General features: G+C 32.3%; 1 protein-coding gene and 1 pseudogene across 1 annotated transcript; one reads left to right on the plus strand and one right to left on the minus strand.

Annotated features, from left to right (window-relative positions):
- The window catches only part of LOC149528426 (ABC transporter C family member 3-like), a 290,021-nt pseudogene that overhangs the window by 228,557 nt on the left and 37,957 nt on the right, over positions 1–23,507 (plus strand).
- Positions 9,794–11,380, minus strand: LOC149528428 (tabersonine/lochnericine 19-hydroxylase-like). The gene is made up of 2 exons (XM_089809415.1): positions 10,805–11,380; positions 9,794–10,653 (listed from the first exon to the last, which is right to left on the minus strand). Exons 1-2 carry the CDS (start codon positions 11,359–11,361, stop codon positions 10,572–10,574), a joined length of 639 nt encoding a protein of 212 aa, XP_089665541.1. The 5' UTR covers positions 11,362–11,380; the 3' UTR covers positions 9,794–10,571.

The raw sequence follows: 23,507 nt of genomic DNA on the forward strand, positions 1-23,507 counted from the left end.
TGCACAAAAGGCTCCTCCTCAACTAATAGATTAGTGCAATGAATGAGGGTCTACATCAAAGCATTGATAGTCCCTAGACCGCTAGTCTCTACATGTTCCTTCACAACTGAAGGAATAATCACATGCTTACCCTATGGCTTGACAACAGGTGCCCTAACTACATTAGGGTCATGGCATGCCCTTGGCCTCTCAAATGATGACCACCCATCTCTACCCTAAGATTCTAATATATCAAAATAATTGGGGATCTCCCCAAGGACAAATTCACAATACAATTTCTTTAAGAAATACATTGGAACCTCATGATTATTGCAGGGAGGGGCATCAAAGACCATCCACCATCTATCCCAAAAGTTATTTCTAATACCATCATGTATGCACCAATGGATGGGGAACCTTTTAGTTGTTGTTTAATAGTATCTTGTTCTCCAGGCTTTTTAAACAATGCACAAATGCTACCTTTTTCTATTTATTTATTTTTTACATCTTAGTACATATGATAATTTTTTCGCATAATATCTTCTTTGTTGATCCCTCTTAACACACCAAATATCCAACTGACCACTAATAGAAGCTACATGGGTCATAATGGACTCGAGGGAGGATGCCAATTGTGCTCTCATCAGATTAGTTTGTCCACAAGCTTTCGACCCACCAATAAGTGCTTCTAATTCATTTTCCTCTCTCTCTATTTTATTCATTATGTGTCATGGGTGCCAGGAGGTCTTCCAATTGGTGCAGGTTGTGAAATTTCTTGCTCTTGTTGTGGAGGGTTTTGATTTGGATCTTATGGAGGGTTTTCATTTTGATTTTGTTGATCTAGCTGGGGATTTGGTGGTTCATTATTCATATTTCCTGATAAGAAATTAATTGCAATCTAAGTAAATAAACAAATTTAAAGAAAAATTAAAAAAACCTACAAAACAATGTAAATACTTACAAAACAATGCAAAAAGATATTAAAAAATGTAAGAACAAGAGTAGAAAATATACGATGTGATCTTGATCTTGATATTTGATGACGAGGACACATTTTGAGGAGGTGAGTGACAAATTTCTTCAATTTTTTCAATCTGTGTGCACACTATTGAGGAGAAATGGAGAACCCAAATGGAATAAAATGGGTTGTGGGTTTACAGCCCATTTATAAATAATTTTACTTTTTTCAAAGTGTGTGCGCGCTATAACATGCATCCACTTTGGAAAATTAAAAAAATAAATTTATGTGTAATGTTTTTGGCACCACAGCTTGGTGCACTTACCCATATATATATATATATATATATATATATATATATATATATATATATATATATATATATATATATATATATATATATATATACATACATATATATACATACATATATATATACATATACATACATATATATATACATATACATATATATATATATATACATATACATATATATATATATATATACATATACATATATATATATATATACATATACATATATATATATATACATATATATATGTATATATGTATATATGTATATGTATATATATATATGTATGTATATATATGTATATATATATATATATGTATATATATATATGTATGTATACATATACATATATATATATGTATACATATATATATATATATGTATACATATCTATATATATGTATACATATGTATACATATATATATATATGTATACATATATATATATGTATACATATATATATATATGTATACATATATATATATATATATGTATACATATATATATATATATATATATGTATACATATATATATATATATATGTATACATATATATATATATATATGTATACATATATATATATATGTATACATATATATATATATATGTATACATATATATATATATATATATATGTATACATATATATATATATATATATACAAAAATAATTGAAAGTGTTATTACATTTACAATGATGCTTTCCCTTAACATGGTATGTGTGTGTGTGTGTGTGCATGCTAATAATATCTAATGGTTATTAACTTACCATAACTAATATTTATTAATGTAGAGACATGTATCTTCTTCTCTTATACATATATATATGCATTCGGATGTGCACTTGGAACACACATAAATAATTGAAAGTGTTATTACATTTGCAACAATCTTTTCCCTTAACATGGTATCAGATCCAAACTATAAATGTAATATAAAATATGTCACTCACAACCACACACCATTGATACATTTGATTGTTTATATTTGATAACATAGAGTTTGTAAGAAGTTGTCAAGTGAGTTCGGAGAGGGACAGTTTTAGAATAAAATTAGGGAAAGAAGAAATAAAGCATCAAAATAGTGGATAACCATCACAAGCTCATGGACATGGATCAAAGGATTTTAATGGTGAATTTTAGCAGCTATAACAAGTTAGTTATAGTTGTGCTTAATCCCACATGAACACCAAAAATGGAAGTAAAAGTATCTGAATTCTGACATTAGAGTGTAACATAGAATCTATCTTTGAGGTGAAGGTGGATCTAAGAGATTTTGAGAGAAGGGGATTTCCATAAATATAGGAATTACATTATCAATAATTGTAAACAACTCAAATATTAAGAGACATGGTCACTATAGAGTCAAAAAAGAGACAGTCAAGTCCCTAGATACTATCAGAAAAATACACTAATATCAACTATCAAAGTAGAAGTGATTAGTATTTGCATATGTCCAAATATGGGGGAGGTATCATAAAGAATAAATATTTGACCTATTAATCAGAGAAAATATATTAATATGGACATTTTGAGCATTAGATATATGTTAATTATGAACGAACAACTATTAATACTGTTAATTATGGAAGAATTCTAGAACATTAATTATAACATGGAAACTCCATTTAACAATGTACACTATTGAATGAGTCTCCATATTATAACCCAATCTCTTGGACATAAAGAAAATTTATATTAACCAATAAACCAAAGACATCATTTACCATCGCCATTAGTATTTACTTCCTAAGATCTAACAATACTCGTAGCTGGATGATGTAAATTCCTTGTATCTAAAGATATGAGATATATCTACATTTAGTTGGAATTTAATAGAAATTATTGAAATAAACTAGAGATCTAGGTCACATAGAAAAAAAGAGTTTGTGCTATAAGATGGTATCCATTCTTGCTAGTAAAAATTCAAGAAGAATGAATGCTTGACCAAGATAGCACCGTTGGCACAAGAGGACTCTACCCTATATTACTATTCAATGTAGGTATCATCTCAAGGAAATAATGTATATGGGTTGAACATATGTGAATACATTCATGCACTCAGTTAAGCCTAGTAAATTTCATTTGATGTCTCCATTAGCCAAATTGATCGATCAGTTGTGACATTCAAAAACATAATAATCATCAAAAAAAAGAGAGTTTACTCAGTTAAGAATTGCCTCTGAATTCTTTGAACACAATATTTTATGGGGTTCTGATTTACTATAGGAATTTATTTTAGAATAAGTGGGATTCCGATTTACTATCATTTTGATTTATAAATGTGACTCATCAACACTAAATCCATTACTTGGTGTGCAAATTTTATCACAAGCATTTGAAAGGTGGTAGATTTGGGCACCAAACTCCTAAAAATTAAAGATTTAATCATATTGGCATAATTTCCTTGACAAAGCAATGAGACCCAGTTCAATTTGGGAAGGTTTAATTGATTCAAGCTTAATACACTTGTCAAAAGTAAATGTATTTGCTGCCTATATAACTATGGGCCTTCTTGAAGACATAAAGTAATTGAATAGTGGTAAATGGGCTAACTATAAAAACTACCTATTGGTGTCATTCCCAGTTGAAAATTCAATGTTCTTGAAGTAGTATGTGTGCAAGGGAAGATGGTATGGAATGTCTAATGCCAAAAATTTTGATCTAAATAAATGCTGCTACTTCAATTGTGAATACTCTGTTATCGATCCATTAGGAGAATCATCCTTCACTATTTCTTGGTGTTGACTAGTTAAAGACTCAAAATCCTATCACTATTTCTATATATTAGTTGCAAGCCCTTATATTTTTGACAAAATAGTTATTCATATCAAGGATGTAAATTCATCACCTACTGATATACATGGGAAGCTAGTGAACATTCTTTAAAAAAATGTTCACTCATCATAAAAAATAACAAATACAAGCGATAATTATTATTTATTTAATAACTAAAGATATCATGTGAGTTTTTACATGATTTTGTTAGAAAACATCATGAGAAGTGATGATCTTTCATTGATGTTTGTGTTACGAGGTCACTATTATAAGGTCATGATCTTAACAATGGCTTGACCTATTATCTTGATGGACTACATTGATTTGTTATCTTATGATAACAAACGTATCATGATAGACTTCATTAACTTATTGTACCAAAATTTGTCAGAGATTATTATACTACATTTGTTGTTCTTGAGTTATTAATCTATTATCATGATAGACTTCATTATCTTGTTGTCCAAGGATGTGTCAGAGATCATGATAAGTAATTTATCATGATAGAATACATTAAGTTGATGTCCTCAAGTGTGACAGAGATTGTGATACTTGTTATAATGGAGACTACTTTGTTGTCCTCAAGATCAAGGTTGTTATATGATAGACTACATTTAGGATTATCCAAAGTGTGCCAGAAATTAGATAACTCATATCTTTCTAGGATATGATATTCATGACAATAGGAATCTTGATGTTGATTCTAGTGTTAATATCAAAATAATGTGAGATTGATAATATTGTTTATAATCATGTCATCATTTTTTTAGATGATTGAGTTGCTTAAATTCTCCTTCACTAAGAGGTAGTGTTGGTGAAATATCACCACTTGGATTATTCTTGATTTGATGGGCATATATTGATATCCTTAAATATGTCATTACAAGAGTATCATATTAAGATGATATCTCTCTATATGTTTAAGAGCATAATGTTTTCTGAATGTGTTCTATATCAATCATCCATAGCTATGAGGTAGTGTTAATGTTGTATCTTTAGTCAGATTGAATTGATCTTGAGTTAATCTCCAATTGATATTGGACGTTATTGCATTTTATTAATCATCAACTGTGTTTGTGTGTCCACATGCACACACATGCATGCATGCATGTGTGTGTGTGTGTGTGTGTGTGTGTGTGTGTGTGTGTGTGTGTGTGTGTGTGTGTGTGTGTGTGTGTGAGAGAGAGAGAGAGAGAGTAGTGATATGAGATCTACACAATCATTGGCATTAAAGAAGTAATAACGATAATACTAAAAAAACCATGCACCTTTGAAATCAAGACAAACTAACACATATCCTCAGCTATGAAAAGACGGTCTATAAATATAACAAACATAAATAAATGATTTTTGAAATTATATACACTTCTTAAAAAATCCATGACATCTATGAATTCAAAACCTCAAACTTACTAATATTTTTGTTGTCTATACTAACATAAAAATCAAAATCAAAATGAATAAAAGCATCCATTGAAACATGTATAAATGGTGATTAACAATTCACATGTGGCAAAATTATTAAACATAAAGATGGATAGGACATTTTTCTTACAAATGGACCAAAATGGTTTGATTAATGAGGACTCAACATGTATAGTTTCAAGAGATTGTTGGCTAAGCCAATGGGTTAAAAGTAAAACTAATTGCAACCTCCAATTATACTATGTCTAGTCATGAAAAATTATCATGGAAGACAACACTACTAATTTATATTCAACAATTGGTTTGGGAAGCTCTTGTGGTTAAGGAAAGGGTTGATTAAATCTTTAAATGAAGATGTGTAACTCCTTAGGCCTACATCTAAAAGGACTCTTTTATTCTCATCTAGGAGTAGTAATAGTGGCCTCAACATGGAGGATGAGAATCATCCTCATAATGTGTCATTTCTAGCACATGTAACAAAATATGCAAGGGAAATTGCTAGGCTCATTATTTATTGTAATAATCTTTGTTCCTGATGCTTCACAAGCTTGCACCATATTTCATTGTTGGAGCAAAATGACCATGGTAAGACTTGCCTAGGCTACCTTAGACTTGCATTCTCTTATGGAATTTTTCATAGAAGCAATCACATCCTGCTATTGTGTGTCTTTATGATTTGGATGAGAAGACCCGACAGAGAATTTCAGTCAATGTCCAAATATTAACTATTTATATTTGGTTTGTATCTTTGTATGGTGATACAAACCTAGATGTGTGAAAGGAACATATACAACAATTTTATGCTGTTGTAATATCTTTGTGTCATGAATGAAACATTACTATCAATATGTACGATGTTTTTGAGTCAAACTACTTATTAAATGTGGAAAACATCATTATCACATAGATGACAATTAAATATCACAAAGACAACAACATGTCAAACAATAATCTCAAGTATCAAGCAAATTGTAATGATAAATAAAATGATGACAAGTAATAATCAATGAGAAAAGAAAATAGTATTGGTTATAGTATCAAAATTTGATATTATCTTGAGAAGACACAATATCATTTACAAAAGGATTAACATAACAAAAAGTTCATCTTCAATCCTAATCTACAATAAGAAAATGACAAATTGATTGAACTACTCTACAAGAATAAAGAGTATATTTATGGGAATGGTAAGGGATCCAAAATGACAAATCTAAATGTTGAAATTTTTAAGAAAAGTTGAAAAGATCATTGAAATCCTTAGGAAGTCAATAATTCTTCATTTTGCTAGTATGAAGTTCTCCTATCCTATTTGGATTGCTCAAAATGTCTTTGACACTCATAACTAAGATGGAATTCTTATTATTCAAATGTCATAATCCAAATTTGGTTGGCAACAATCTATGTGTAAGATAAAAGTATACATTTGGATAAGTAAAGAAAGAAGTCAACATATTTGGGATGAAGTGTAATAGAAGTGGATAGTAATATAAAATTTTCTAAGAGAGGAGAGATTTGTACAAGTAGAGAAACTTCTTGTCTAGTGGATCAACACTATTGCAAATTTAAATAACCAATGTTTCATTCCCATTGTTTAATAAATGTGTATATGGAGGTGCTTTTCAATTTGATGTGGAGGGATATTTGTCCAACAATCTTTGTGGGTGATAATATCCAGGACTATGAAATAAAGTCTAGACAAGGGGATCTTCCTTTAAGAGGGAGTTTGACACTTCGTCAAAAGCCATTAAGGATCTTAGAGGATTAATATTAAGAGCGACTCTAGAAATACATGTGTGTGATTGCATGATTTTAATGGGCCTATCCTATTTCATCATGAGGAAGTAACGATTTGTCGTGCAAGAAAGTTGAAAGATTGATATCTAATTTAGAGGGATTCTAATAGGTTATAATATGCATCCTTGAATGAAGAGAGCTTCTGAGGGAGAAGCTAGAGGAAATGACTTCCCTGAATCTTTGTTTAGAGGGAGAATTTCAAGTTACAATTCCTTGTTAATGAATTCTTCTCCATAAAAAGTTCTAGGTGAAATATTTTTTATTTAATTCTTCTTTGTAAGAGAGAAGTTTGAGGTGAAAAGCCTTGTTCCACCCTCTAGGAGCAGCTATGGTAGATCCACCCTCTAACATGGTTCATGGTGGACATCATGTGAGTTACTATTTTGCATATATGGATTATGGCATTAAAGGTGATGATATTTCATTGATGTGTGTGTGAGGTTGCTATTGTAAAGTGATGATCTTATCAATGGCTTGATTATTATCATAATAGACTATATTAAATTTTTACCCTGAGTGTTGGAAATCATGATAATGAATGTATCATGATAAACTACATTAAGTTGTTGTCCTGAAGTTTCAAAGATCATGATACTTGTCATGATATAGATCATGGCAGTTATCTAATATACTACATCTAGTTGTTATCTCAAAGTGTGTCAGACATCAAAAAACAAAACATATCACGATAGACTACATTCAGTTGTCCCAGAATGTGTCAAAAATCACGATACTGAAGTTGTTGTTCTTGAGTTCTTGATCTATTAACATGTCAAATTACAATAAAGTATTATCCCAGAATGTGTCAAAGCTCATGATAATTAATGTATACATTAATTTGATGTCCCAAAATATGTCAAAGATCATGATACCTATTGTTGGTTAATAGATTTTTCTTTCAAAAAAAATTAAAATAATGTCTCCAAATACCTGAATGAAGGTAAAAGGCTACCAAAAGTTGGATGAGATTATCTTTGATTGATAACTCTCCTTTGAATTGTGAGGTACAACTCCCTGATAAAAACATTTACAGTTAATTAAATAACTAAATATGCCTTTTACCATAAGGCATGAAGGTTTACTAAAATTCATCCATAAACATAAAATGACTGTGATTTCTAGGTTTATCAACTCTAAACATAGAGAAAGACAATTAAACAATCACAAGATTACCTATTCATTCCTTTACATTATAGAGAAATTGAGCATCCTATTCTACAAGTTGTGAATGTGTGAACCACATGATTACATGCAACACAACCTTGATAATAATGGAAGAAGATATTCAGAAATATGAAAAAGATAACCATATGATTCATTCTAATCTAGAAAAATGAATATACTGACCATATGATCTGCAATATAGACTCATCCTTATTTCGAGGTAAAATAAATGACCACGAGATTAGTTGTATCCTATTATTACAATCAAAATTGTAGAAAACATAACATAAAACAAATTCCCCTATCCCCTTATGTTATACTAGATACACATGTAATCTTTCCTCTATAACCTCAAGACTTAGCAGAAAAAGGAGAACCCCTTCTCCGTAAAACTTTTTAGATTAAATAGACTCAATGAGGACTCATTCGGTTTAAATAACTAATCCTTGGATAGAACCACTAATTAATCCCAGTCTTCCCATATTTCTAATTCCTCTGTGAATTTTGTTTCTTTGGTCTTTACTAACTTTCAAATATTTGAAAATTGAAAGTTTATAATAACAATGATATTATGAATACCTATGTTTCATCAATTAGGAAATGTGGACTAACCTTTTAGCTTTGAATAGCCACATGGAGTCAAGCCAACACCTGGCGATGAAGTAGCATCATTATTTCAAATACTAGTTTTGTTGGATTCGAAAGTTGAAACTTTGGATTTATATTTCCTTCACCTAGGTACAACGATATATCTACATGTGCATTGAATTTACATTGAGAATCACCATGCAAAACATTTCAACCTGTGTGTAAGTTAATTTATCACTATACTTTAAATTTGTTAGACTCTATCATCGAATGGGACCAAGAATCTAGGGAATATTTTAACTAGCAAAGAGTGAAAGAATGATTTGAATCAATGTGCTCCACATACCTCAACTATAGTGATCACAATTTCAAGAGCTCTTTGTAAGACCATGGTGTTATAATATTATGCATAGACCATCGTATTGCTATTTTTCACCAGACTCCTCTCTTCTGGGGAGCTTGGAAATTGATCATAATAGTTAGAACTCAATGTTGGAGCTAAGTGCATTTGTTTTGGACTGAAGGGCAAGTTTAATCTTCTGCTTATCACACATATTCTGAGGCCTTTCATAATGTTAACGTAGCCTCTTGTGTACTACCTTAAAATGTTAATATTTTTTGTTAAATTTAATTATTTTCCTAAATAATGACTTTATATGACCCTATAACCTTTCCAATATAAAAAATAAGGCTTAGAATTGTTTTATTACATTTGATGTCATTGACCACACTTTAACCAACTATGTCCTAAGTATGTAGAATAGTTTGGCTAAGAAGCCTTACAAATTGATTGAATAACATTCTATTATTGTCCAAGTACCCTTATTACATCAAAGATAAACTCCTACACATGCCTAGTCCATCAAACTAAATAAGTTGTGGGTGCTCTTGCACCAAATCATTAACATTAAGCTACAACAGACTAATTATTTGTGCTCACCTTCGTACTAGTATGATAGTGTATTGTGTATTAATGAAAAAAAATAGAGTTCAACTATTTGAAACTAGATCTTCTTTTGATAGAGATGACAAGGAAGACGAGGCTTGACGAGAACCTCCAGTGGCACTACCCTTGGCGTTGTCATGCCAACTTTTTCACACATGTCAAGGATTGTTCCATTTGGAACAAACCAATCATAGCTCTACAACAAACTTGCAAGAGCTGTTTGCACCATGCTTATTGCTAAAACAGTACCAGGACACCCTCTTTTGCCTCCCCCAAATGGAAGCATCTCATACTCAATCCCTCTTACTTGTACATTGTCCATCTCTATCCCTTTCTCCATAAAACGCTCTGGAATGAAATCAAGTGGTTTATTCCATAACTTTGGGTCCCTATGAATGGCCCATGTATTTACCATCAGCATTGTTCCCGCAAGAATACGAAAGCCCCCCACTGTGCAAGCTTCCATAGACGTGTGGGGCATCATCAAAGGTGCAGATGGATGAAGGCGTAAAGTCTCTTTCACTATTGCTTGCAGGTATGTTAACTTGGGTATATCTGACTCCTCCACTACTCTGTCCCGTCCAACTTTAGAATCAATCTCCTCTTGTGCCTTCCTCATTACATGGGGATGTTGTAATAACAATGACAATGCCCACTCGATTGCAATCGATGATGTATCAGACCTTGCACTAAACATAATCTATAGCCAAGAATATTAATAATAAGAAAATGAAATAAAACCAAAAGTCGCAAGTATTCAAGTGTTATTTTAGATATCTCGACCAGATACATAATAACTTATAAGAGAAATATATATATAATAAACAATCAAAGTCGCTAGAATCACTTACAACAGCAGTTGCCTTGATAAAGTCAATTTAGAAAGAACACTTCTCATGTTCACAATCCCCTTCGACTCTGCCTGCTCAAGTACAGAATTCACTGATTTCCTGATTTCTTGAATTCTCTTGGGTCCGAACGATTGGATTCTTTTGGTAGACAAGAGCTCAAGAACACATATTTTTCTAGCGTTTCTCGAATAGGCGCCATAAGGAGCCCAACCCATATTATGATACTCGTAGCCCAAATACTTGCCTTGCACAAGCTGAGGGCGAGATGCAAAATTTCTATCATTCACCGTAAGACATTCTTTGGCTAAAGCAGAATTACTTACCACTAAAACAGGGGAGCTACCAAATTTGAGATGCATAATGGGTCCATATGTTTTTGAGAGCGAACTAAGAATCTGATGGACTGGCTTGATTTTATCTATGAGAAGATGAAAGTGGCCAATTATAGGAAGAGCTGTGGGGCTTGGAGGAAGAGGGCTCCTATTTTGTTTCAGCAGAATTGTTGCCACAATAACAGCAGCTCCTACCAGAATAGTAGACATCAGAGAAATCTCCATGACTTCTACTATCGCTCAAATATCTTAGCTCGATGAAAACAATGGTGATATAATACGTATATGTATACTAAATCTTGGGGTAGAGTAAGTCGATAAATTCAACAGCGTGAACTTTGTTAAAAGGCGTGAGCACGGCACCCAAGTCAAAATAGCTGTCCGCCTTGAATTTTGAATATTGAATCTATTAAATCTGTATATAAGCAGAGTTCTTTCACGTGTTTTCCTAGTCCCGAATCAGATTGCTACAATTTAGATTTGAATGAATAATCTACGAGATTATATGACTTTACAAAATGCTTTTTTGTGTGAATAATTGAAAGTATTATTTTATTAATTAAGGTGTTTGAACACTACACAAACATACATCATAATCAAATGATCATTTAATTTTGTTTTGGACTATATTGAATTTAAAATTATTAAAAATCAAATCAAATTTATAACTCTTCTCTAGGCTCATTTTTTACTAACAAAATCATTCATCCAAGAACAATTACTATTTTTTCCTCCACACTTTTTCTTGGAGAAAGTAAGCTTGCTTTGACCATGTTTAAATACTAGAAATTATAGTAGCACATAATTCAATAAATAAATAAATGATTTGAAATTAATGTAATTATATTGTAATATCTAATATAATTTAAATTATAGATTCTACAACACAATGATAAATTGTGAGCCTCTTATATTACAAAACAATCACAAGAATTAATACAAAAATAATAATGAAGAATTAGTATATTACTATTAAATTATATTTATATTTTTAGAACTAAGCATTTTAGGAAATTCTAACTAATTATTATTTTTACATTAATTAATGTAGTGGGTAAATATTTGCTAGAGTTTTTGATTTTCAAAAGTGTTAATCATTTATATTATGTTTTTATCAATAGTTGTTGATATTATATTAATAATAAAAAAATATAAAAGTTAATATATAGTAACTAGAAATAATTCAAGATATTTCAAAGAGTCTAAAAAGATTATACCCTTATAAATTGCAAAGGGTTTATGGAAAAATCATTTATTAAAAATAGGTCTATAAATTTGTATAAAATGGTGACTACAAATTAGTAAATTATTATTAATATACTATGGTCCCATTATGAAATCAGTTTAAGTCCTAAGGTGGTGATTTAGTCTTTAATAATGAATATGGCTTATGGCCTATAGCCAAAGCCATATTCCTCATTTGCTAATAATAGTTTTGATCTGGTAAAACCAATTCTCTATTTCTAACTTATATTTTGTGGATGAGATAGTCTTGAGAACTTGTGTGTGTGTGTGTGTGTGTTGCAATAATAAAATTGATAAAAAAATCTAAGGTTCTGAGAATGCAATTATTTATGTGTATCTAAATTAGCACAACTATTTGAGTTTTTACTCACTATGAGAACTAGAGGAAGGGCCCCCTCCTAGAACTCGAGTGAGATTGTTTTAATTACTTATGAATTTTTGTTGTGTGATTTTACTTTGAACACGTGTTTCTAAATAACAATTATTTAGTGTCAAGTAATTAGGCTCTGAACATTAGATTGTTTGTTGGTAATCAAAATAGTAGTTTTATGAAGATTTATTATTTTACAACTTAAAAACAAAGGAATCCTAAAGTAATGTTTTAATGAGTAGTTGGACTTCAGACTTCCTTCTTCATCATTCTATTTAAATTCACTACTATACTCACTTATATTTGGTTATAGTTCATTTTCCTTTGTTAAAGACTTGTATCCTTTGTTCTAATTCATATACTTTGTTATAGATTAGTGAATCTCTTGTCATCAATATTTGGTCACTGAACTATCAACCTCCTATCATAATTGCCCATTCCTTTCACAATCCATAAGTCTCCTGTCGCAACCAAACATCTTGTTGCATATTGAGTCCATCATACTCCTTGATGTTAATATATTTTTCAAGCATTAATTAAGTGTGATTTTTAGTGTGGTATTTAATAGATTAATTATTGTGATTATATTGTGTGATCTAAATAGAAGCCTATTTATTAAGTGATTGATAAAGTGAAGTGTTGATTGTAGACTTAATTTCATTAATTGTAAGTTTTTTTATGAAAGAGAGTTTGATTCTTTTAGGTACAATTTTTAATTCATTAATTAAAATATTTCAATTTAATATGTGAATTATAATGCATCCATAACCACTTGACATACTATCTTCATCCCTTGAGTAGATAGCCACTATATCTCTCCTCAACGTATGAGTCCTATATTGACACTCTTAGGGTATTTTCATCAAATTTATATCTCAAAAAAAAATCAACAAAATAGAGCCCAATATTACCCTACATTTCTTGTGTCATTGTCGAGGAGAGATATTAAAGGCGTGAAGCCATAGTAAGTCAAGTTAGGAATAGTGTGTCTTAGAGAGTGTTTGATCAAGTGTCAACCTTTCTCAATTAGGTATCTTAGGTTTGCACTAAATTACATCATTTAGGTGCATGAATAGACCCAGAGATAGTCAAGGAAGGTTTCTTAAGAAAGAGTAGTAAACTATTGTTCCTCCTTAGATATCTCAACAAATTTTGAAACCAAGTGTAGCAAACCTCCAAACCTCTAGAAAAACCATTTAAATCTTACTATACACCTTGGTCAATATAAGTCTTGGAGAAAATCATGGTGGATAACATAGGAAACATAATAGGAGGTAATAATGGTAGAAACAATAGTAATTCATTAGTCAAACATGAAAACAATCTTATGATCTGTGATTTCCCTATTCAACATCCTGTTGATGATGCCCCTATGAAGAATATACCTCACTCAACACATCCTATATTTAGAGGTTTAACTACTAAATTTTTTGAAATATTCCTATTTGAGTTTGATGTCCTCTATAATAGCTCTAATTATCAAAGTGACATGTGAAAATTGAAATTTTTTCCAACTACATTGAAAGATGCAACATTGAAATGGTTGACAAGCCTTAGGTACATTAGGACATGGGATCAAATGAAAGAAGCCTTTTGTGGGAAAATATCAAGAATAGTGCAAAAACAAAGAAGTATAGGATGAAATTTATTGCATGACCCAATGAGAAGAAGACTCTATAGAAGATTTCCTAGAATGATTTGCATTTATCTTACAATGCTCAAGACATCTTGATTTAACCATTGATACTATGAAAATTCTCTTCCTTAGGGGAATTAGAGATGAAACCATGGATGCTTTAAACTTGATTGGTAAGGGTGATATTTCTAAGTTACCTTTCTAAGATATTTGTGACATGTACAAGAAATATTATTGGTCCATAGGTCTTTTCATGGACATTCAAGTATGTTTTCTACCATGGATAATACATCAAGAATTTCAAGAAGAGAAATTGGTGACTTAGTTGAAGGTCTTAAAACTAAATTATTAAATCATATGAGAAAGAAAATTGACACCTTGTATACCCACAGGAAATAAAAGGAAGATGAAAAACCTCTAGTAGTATATTGTTGAACCTATCATAAGAAGCATGGACTAGAATATTGTCCTTATAATAACAATAACATGGAATCTCCAAAAGATGCTAGGAAAAGTACTACATTGAGACCTTTTCCTGAAGGTGTGGTTTCTATGGAGTATACAAAAGAACCAATTTACTTTATGGCTCTTAGATCCCTATTCCAACTGTAAGGCTTACCAAATGAACATTTTATTAGACTGACTCAAAGTTTCCCTGATAAAGGTTCATGGTATAGGAGTTGGCAACAACCTCAACTATATTCTAAATGGCCTCAAATTTACCAGTTCAATACACCATCGTGGCTTCAAGTGTGGAGGCTACAAATTCCAAAAATCTCTGCTTATCCACCTCCACAACCATATGCACAGTAATATCCACAACCTTATCCTCTAAAAAAATTATTTCCACCACTACTTGTAATAAGTCTATCAAAAATCACAAAAATTTCTTCCTCATATACCACCATCTTCCTCTAATCCATTGCAAAATCCACCTTAGCCACCAAAACCTACATCTATTCCCACTCAACAAAATTGAAATCCCAATAATAAACCTCCCCAACCTATATACAAAAATGAGGTGGAAAATTATCCAACTTATGCCATAAATACAATGGAATTGGATGGGGTACAACTAAGACTGGGAAAATCTCTCCAAGGATCTACTATTACAAAAGTTAATGATGAACTTGAGGAAGAGCCAAAAGAAGAATGACCTTTTCATAATCATTTTATCCCTAAAATTGAGCCTAAGGATACAACACATGCATAGTTTGATCTTTTGAATGAATTATATCATGTTATATTAAGATTCATCTTTTGATAGCTATTAAGGACATTCTAGTTTGTAATAAAATAGTTTGATAACTATGCACTCATCATTATAAACATAAGGAGAACCCATAGACTATTAAAGTTATTGGAAAATTAACATACTTAATGTTGGGGAATATAACTATTCCAAAATACGTAGATCCTAGCAACCTAGTCATACAAGTAAGCATAGGTAAGGTTGTTATATAATATACTTGTGGATTTAGGTGTTTCTATCAATGTAATGACCAATGAAATTAAGACTAAGTTATCTCTTTATGGGATTAGACCTACCCCTATAGTACTTCAGATGGTTCATCGGCCCTTAGTTAAGAATGGGTTATAGAAGATGACATTCTCTCTATTGATACCTAGGATTATCTAACTGACTTTATGATTTTTTAGCCCACATTTAAGTTGGGGGTTTATCCTTTAATCCTAGGAAGAACCATGTCAGAAGATACTAATGCTTATATTCATTATCGATTAGGTAGCATGGTTATTTCCAATAGAAAACAAACTAAATAGTTGACATCATATCCCCCTACTCAACCCATGTTAGATAGAGAGGACCCTGTTTGGGTGGATAGAGTAGTACCCCAAAATTGGCACATTGGCATTCTAGACCAATTTCATTGCATTAATCTTACAACATCAATTCCTTGATCAATTAAGTCCTATTGTACTAGGAATTTCTAATTCTAATTTTCTTTATTTGACCTAAATGTCAAATGCAGAAAACCCCTAATCTGCATTAATCACAGACTTTATTTAATTCATAAATATCAAATTGAATTAGCCAAATTAATCTTCTAATCAAATTAACTTAATTACAAAGCCCTAGCACTTAATTAGATTAAATTCACCCCCTTTAGATGATACACATGAATATGGAATTAAATATATTTGGTTTAATTAAATACCCTCATCCTAATTGTTGAATTTAATTAATTAGAATACTTAATTATGAGTTCATATTTAATTGAATAAATCAATATTCCTTCCTAATTCAATTCATTCAACTCCTTCAATATTGGAAACTTTCTATTCTCACTCAACTCTCCTCTAATCTAAACTGTTCATCTAGTTTGATCTAGACCATTGATTGGTTCTGAGATTCTAAAAAAGAGATAATCAACCTCCCATTTTGGGAGGATGCAATAGATGAGTATCAAATCATTGTCGGATTGAGCACTCAAGAATTTTGCATTCACAATTTCATTTCTTTCATATACTTTCTTAGATAGATTGCAATGCATCCATTTAGAGTAATTTGGTTATCTCATTCTTAGATTAATCTGCATATCATCTAGATTAATTCATATCTTTGCATATAAAATCTCAAAAATATAGATTAATCTTTCATTCATCTAGATTAAATCCTTTGTTCTAATTAGTCTGGTTGCTAAACACTCAATAAAACCTTGTCTAGTTAGAAGGCAACAAATCACCTTGTGCAGACATTTAGGATGAATAATCTCATGTTCATTGTTGGATGAACCTAAAAAAATAATGATCATGTTGAAGCTTGTGATTAATTCGGAAGTCCATATTTAACACTCATAGATAGTGACCTAGAATATTCTATGTTAGCACTTACCATCAAACTATTGGAATTCACAAGTGGGAAGATTTACTTCTAAGAGGGGGGGGTGAATCAGAAGTAACAAATTTTACCCTCTAAAACTTTTAACTAAGATTATTCACATGCATCTAACACATCTAACTAACATAAAAATAAAGACATGCATGAAAATAGATAACACAAGATTTGATCACCGAAAAATCCTCCAAAATGAGAAGGTAAAACTGGGGTGGGGATGACACACACAACTTATCACTGCAGCAATATGTAACTGGTTAAGGTTACAAAGTTTGACCACCATCAATGGTCTGCCCTGTGAAAGGCCTGCCATGTTAAAGGCTTTACACCTTGTTAAGAGTGACCTATCTAAAGGATTTAGAAACATTCACTTGGAATGTCATCTTGTTAAAGGATTTACAAGATGGTTGTTAAACTAACCTATCATCATAGGGTTTTCATTCTCCTAATACAATGTCTAAAAAGTATAATAGAATGTATTGATCTAATGACTTACAATCTTCAATTGCCAATTCCAAATCCTTGTTTTTTTCAATCTAATCTGATCCTTCCTGATCTGATATATCTCTTTTCGAAGTGTTGATACTCTGTTCTTGACCAACTGATTTTGCAATGTTATTCTTCCTCTAAGTCCTCTCACCCCTTCCAAAACTTTTCTAGCATTCACTCATGCATTCCCAAACAACTTCTTACTCTTGTGAATTATGGGGTTTTGATCTCCTTATAAAGGTTTCAAGACTTAGGATTAGGTATGAATCTATGATCAAGATTCGTCCATCTTTTCCTGCTCAATTCTTTCCATATTTCTTGATTAGTTGCGTGCTCTCTCCATTTTTCTGATTGGTTGCATGCTAATTACATAGGGAATGTAATAGATTTGATCTTATCTATTAGATCCTTTGAGATTCATCTTGAGTCGGCTCAAAAAAAGTTTACATATGAGTTTGTGAGGGCACAAACTCTTATGTTGATTCTATGTTACTTAGCACTTACTGATTGCTGATGCTCGGCTCATATAGGATTTCAATCTTGCTTGGCTCCTATAGTAGTTCTATCTTGCTCGACACCTATACTAGCTCAGCACATATACTAGCTCAACATCAATTGTCACTTGGCACTTGAAACTTGCTCAACACTTGAATAACTTAACACCTATTGAATTTCTAGCTTGACACATACAATAGCTCAACATCAACATTAGAATTTTCTTAAGTGCATTGACACTCAATTGTCAAAACCAATTTGAGACCAACAATCTCCCCCTTTGACATGAGTGTCAAAAACACTTAACTAAGCATTATGAATCTGATCTCTATGAGTACAATATACATCTTGTTCGGCATATGTTCAAAACTTCAAAAACTCATTCAAAATTTTGTAGAAGACTATATACCTCAAAAACTTGTACTCCCCCTAAGCTAATGTGCCATTTCTATATCTAAAACTCCTTATGTTGGATCTGTCTTATGCTAATTATTCTGATACTCTTTATCTCTACCTTGTCATTCCTTCATGTGTCTACCCTATTTCTATCTACTTTGTCTTTACTCCCCCTTTCACACATCTTCCCTTGCAATTTTTATTATCCTTTTGGCTTTATCTTCTTATCTCCTCAAAACTCAAAGTTTTATTATCTCCCTCAAAATGTATTATCTCCCCCTTTTTGACACTTATGTCAAAAGGTTCTATGAATGAATTGAATACTTAGCTAGAAAGGATTTGTTTACCTCCATAATGATTTTTAGAGTAGCATCCCAATTGTCTAATGCAATTTCCAGTGCTTTAAGATGGATGGTTTTCTTTGTTGCAAGGTGTACTAGGCCTTCCAATGTAGAAAGATTGGGATCTTTCTTCAAGACATTCTCTGTATAGGCTATTTCTTTGTGCAAAACTTCCATGTGAGGGGTTATGGAAGACTAGATTTGTATTAGCTTGGCCTTGGTGTTTGCCTCATCTGCTGCGTGTACAGCTAATTCCTTTTGTGTGTGAAGCGTTTTCAACAAAATGCTTCTCACTTTGAGTTGGATCCTTTGGTAGCTACTTGCTAGATATTTTAAGGTTCCTCTCCAAGCTCAATATCCTCTAGCTGGTCTCTTGTGTGAAGTATGAAGAATCACACAATTTGGAGTACAGTGAGAATATATTCTCAAGTACTACTTTCACCTTTTCTACCTTCTTTGCCAGTTTTACTTGAGAGAGTGCTATCTCACTAGATATTTTCTTATTTACTTTCATTTGGAACTTCTTTTCAGACCATTCAAGTAATTTAGCATTGGTGTCTACGTCTTCATTCTATACCTAGTCCACTATGTTGGATAATTGCTTCATTATGGGCTTTGTCTCATCAAATACTTGCAAGCTGAATGGATCAAGAAAGATGTCTTTGATTTCAATCAGAGCTTCCCTTTATCTATACTCATTGCTAAGTATCTCTTGTTTCTTCTTCTTTTCTAGTGCCTCTTGCACTTCGTTGATTTGATCAATGCTCATAGTTTTATAGTCATATCTTGGAATGACTATCTCCTCATCAAGTGTAGGGTCTCCATAGTGAAGTACTCTTGCTACCTTGGTAGAGTTCGAGCCTAGTGTGGATATTTGTAGAGGTACCGCATCAATGTTCAGCTACTATGTTGTTCCAGTAGGAGTCCCTATAGTAGGAAAATTTATCAATGTTTGAATTGCCTCTTGTTCCTTTTCCTTAGGGCTCTCTTCCTTGTCCTCTTTAGTTTTTCCTTGATCAATTATAGTGATCTGAGGGAGTGCACCTTGACTTTATGTTGTAGGAATAGAGATATCCTTCTATCTTGTTTTCTCCTTTTCTTGCTCCTCAATAGTTGAAGCCACTATGATTGTGGTATCAACCCTAGCTGATGCATCTTGTGCTGCTTTCTCTTGTAGTTGACCACTTGTAGTGGTTGGAGTATGTGAAGGTGGTTCTTGTGGATTCACCTTCTCCTTTGTAATCTTAGATACAGCTCTTTGAAGTTCCTCTACACTAACCAAGACTGGATTAGTACATAGCTATGATTGCAAAGTAGTCTGGTGAAGGATCTTTCTAAGGTCCTCTACAGTCAATGGGTTGATGTTCTAACCAGACATGTTAGGAACATCCTTTACAATTACTATCTCTATAGGTGTAGGTGTTACATGTGGAGGGCTAGGAGGTGATATTTGTGTGTCTTGCACACTTTGATCTATTTGTTGTTGTATCATGCCATCTTTTTGCCTTTCCCTTTCCACTACAACATCTATCTTTTCTTTCCCTCCTCCTTCTTCCGTGCCATTTTCTTCTTCATTATCTTCATCATTCCTTCCCTCAAAGGAATCTTCTTGTCCTTCCTTAACTGTCTGGAGACCATAAATTATTTTCCACATGAGAGTGTACCTCTTCACAACATCTTCAATTTTATTTTGCAAAATACTAAATGCTCTATATTTGGGTGCAAATTTTCTCCCATGCTTCTTACTTGCCTTACTTATTTGACCTTTTGTGAGTTCAGGCATTACATGAGCCAATGTTGACTCTCTTATTTCTTTTTCCATGTGTAGGAAATAATGCCATTTATTTTCTATAATGGAATATAACTCCTTAGGCATAGTATTATCAAGTTTAAGTGGAGTATTCTTGAACTTTTCCATCATAGTGTATATTGATTCTTTCACTATTTTTTGTTCTTCTCTTGTCAACTTATTGAAATCAATCCCTTTAAGCCTTGACAAGTGTACATTATCTCTAATGTTGTCACAAATTTTTTCCAAATCAGATTTAGTGGTATGACTTACTACTCTAAACTATCCTTTATCATCAAACTTTATCCTTTATTCCTCTGACTCTAGAGGTGCCACACATTTTCTCCTCTACTTCTTCTCTGCTGGTCCTCCTTTCTCTATGGCTTTCTTCTTTTCTTGCTCCTTTGCCACCTTTGTTATAGCCCTTGTATCTACCCTTGTGGTGGGTTTTGTTGGGCTTGGCTTTGCTTTCTTCTTGCCTTTGAGTTGAGCAGCAAGTTATTTCTATGCTTTCCTCTTCTTTGCCTTTGCCTTAGGTGCTTCCTTGGTTTGTTCCTCCTCGACACCTTTTGCTTCTTTGGAATCTTCACCCATGCCTTGGGTCAGTGCTAGTGGCTCCTGCCCCTATTTCTCTTCATCTTCACCTTCCTCTTCATCATCTTCTTCTTCCTCTACTTTTGTTGTGCCTTCTCCAAATTTAGCCTTGAGCTTTTTAACTAATTTGTCCTTTTTCTTTAGTGTAGAAGTAGTCTTCAATTCCATATCTACTTTAGATCTTACTACATAATATGCACCAAAATGTTGGGCACTTTTATCTACTTCTTCTGCCAATAGAGTTGTTAGTGTTATAGATGCTTCATCAATATCTATCTCATACCCAAGTGGTCTAAGCCATCGTACCCTTGGTATGGTTGCTTGGATGTAGGTACAGTCAATATCAATAAGTAAACAAATATCATTTATATGTTGTTCCACAAGTGAGATTAGAATCCTAAGTATTTGTTTCATTGATTTCTTGAAATCTTCAAAATAACTAGTCATGAGTATCTCAAAATTGGCTCCCATTTGTTCAATGTATTCATTCACCTAGGCTACAATGGACCTATTTTTCTTCCAGCTAACCTTTTCAAAAGATGGGAATTCATTCTGTACATAAAAGAATATACATATCAAAATTGCTCCAAACTTACATTGAGCTCCCTTTGTTCTTCTTATAGCTCCCAAATTCTCATTGATCTGTTGTAGTTGTAGTTCAACTAGATCATCAATATGATGCTTTTTAACAAGTTTATAACCAACATCCACTACAATACAATGAACACTGTTGAGTCTACTAGATTGGTAAAACTTGTGGGATATGACTCTGAAAAAAAAATCAACAAGAGGATCCTTAATAGTATCAATGGTCATGCCTCTCTTTTTCCATTTGGCTCTAATATTCTTCTCAATAGCTTCTTTGGAGTCACTCCTTAGAGTTTTAGGCCGATCTAGGGTTAGATACCCTATTACCCCATGAATAATCCTTCTTAATATTTTGACTGGCCCATCTTCTAACCATAAGTTGCCATCATGTATCCTACTGTGTATAATTCTAATCCATTCGGTCTTAAAAATAGTAGGGAGATATAGGGCATGGGTTAAGCCCTTCTTCTCAATGATTTGAAATTCTTCTTTCAAGAACCCATTCTTGCACAACTTGTCATATGTCTCCTTGATTTCCATGTCTCTAATAGCACCTACTTTTCACATATAACATCTCCTAATATCTTGGACCATTACAACCTTAGGAGGAATTATGGACAAGGCTCTGATAGGATCATTTTTATAGGCAACTTTAGGGATAGGTCAAAAATTGGGTTGCTTAACTTCATTTGACACTAACTAAACTTCATATGACTCTTTTTCTTGGGGTTTTCTAGAATTGGAGGCCATTTGTGCAAACTAGGGTTTTAACACAAAGAAACTTCAAAACTACATAGTTTGAAACAAGTATGAATACCTTGAATCATCGAAACTATGTTGAATCTCAATTAAAATCTGCTCAAATGCTTGATTCTCTACTTTGAAATCCTTTCTATGCTCTTCTCATCTTTTCTCTTTGTTTGCGATGGTGAGAAATGATTCAAAATATAGTCATATACCCTTGTTTCATAGCATTTAATGCTTAACGCATTTACAACTGTCCACTCGGCTCCTTAAGAATTTCTACTTTACTTGGCATCCATTGTCTTGCCAAAACTTGGCATATACTAGAGTTTCACTTACGCAGCTTCGATACAAATTTCCCTTCACTTGACATCCACTACTAACTTGGCTACAACTAATCACTCAGCTTTTACTGACTTTAGCAAACAACTCGACATATACTAGATTTTCACTCAACATCTGAAGGCAATGTTTCTTACTCGGCAACACTTATGTAAGGTTGAAGTTTTAACTTTGCATCTCTATTCATGCTAATCTACCCTTTTTTAGTACTTACTTATCTAGGAACTGATGTATGATAAAGCTTTGTATATTAGTTCCACATCCCTTCTTTTTTTAAGTTGGATGAAGTGTGAGAACTTGACCTTTTGGGTGAAGTGATCTCTTCATTGGATGTGTTGCTTCCATCTTTTTTCTTCCATGTTTTATTCATTTCTCCTTTGATGTGTTCAACATCAACTTTTCCTTTTCCTTTGTTGAACTCTAAGCTGGGTGGCTTTGACCTTGTTGGGCAGTTCTTGCTGATGTGACTAGTCTTCAAACAACTG

The sequence above is a fragment of the Cupressus sempervirens genome, chromosome 11 (genome assembly GCF_028749045.1).
Source record: "Cupressus sempervirens isolate cs-2001-9-10 chromosome 11, ASM2874904v1, whole genome shotgun sequence".
NCBI classification, from domain to species: domain Eukaryota; kingdom Viridiplantae; phylum Streptophyta; class Pinopsida; order Cupressales; family Cupressaceae; genus Cupressus; species Cupressus sempervirens.

What these genes read in the sequence shown, in the direction of transcription:
- LOC149528428 (XM_089809415.1), bottom strand. Translation starts at nt 11,361, where the DNA reads ATGGAGATTTCTCTGATGTCTACTATTCTGGTAGGAGCTGCTGTTATT. An exon ending in TTATCAAGGCAACTGCTGTT is followed by an intron (nt 10,654 to 10,804) that starts GTAAGTGATTCT and finishes TCTTGGCTATAG; the next exon opens with ATTATGTTTAGTGCAAGGTC.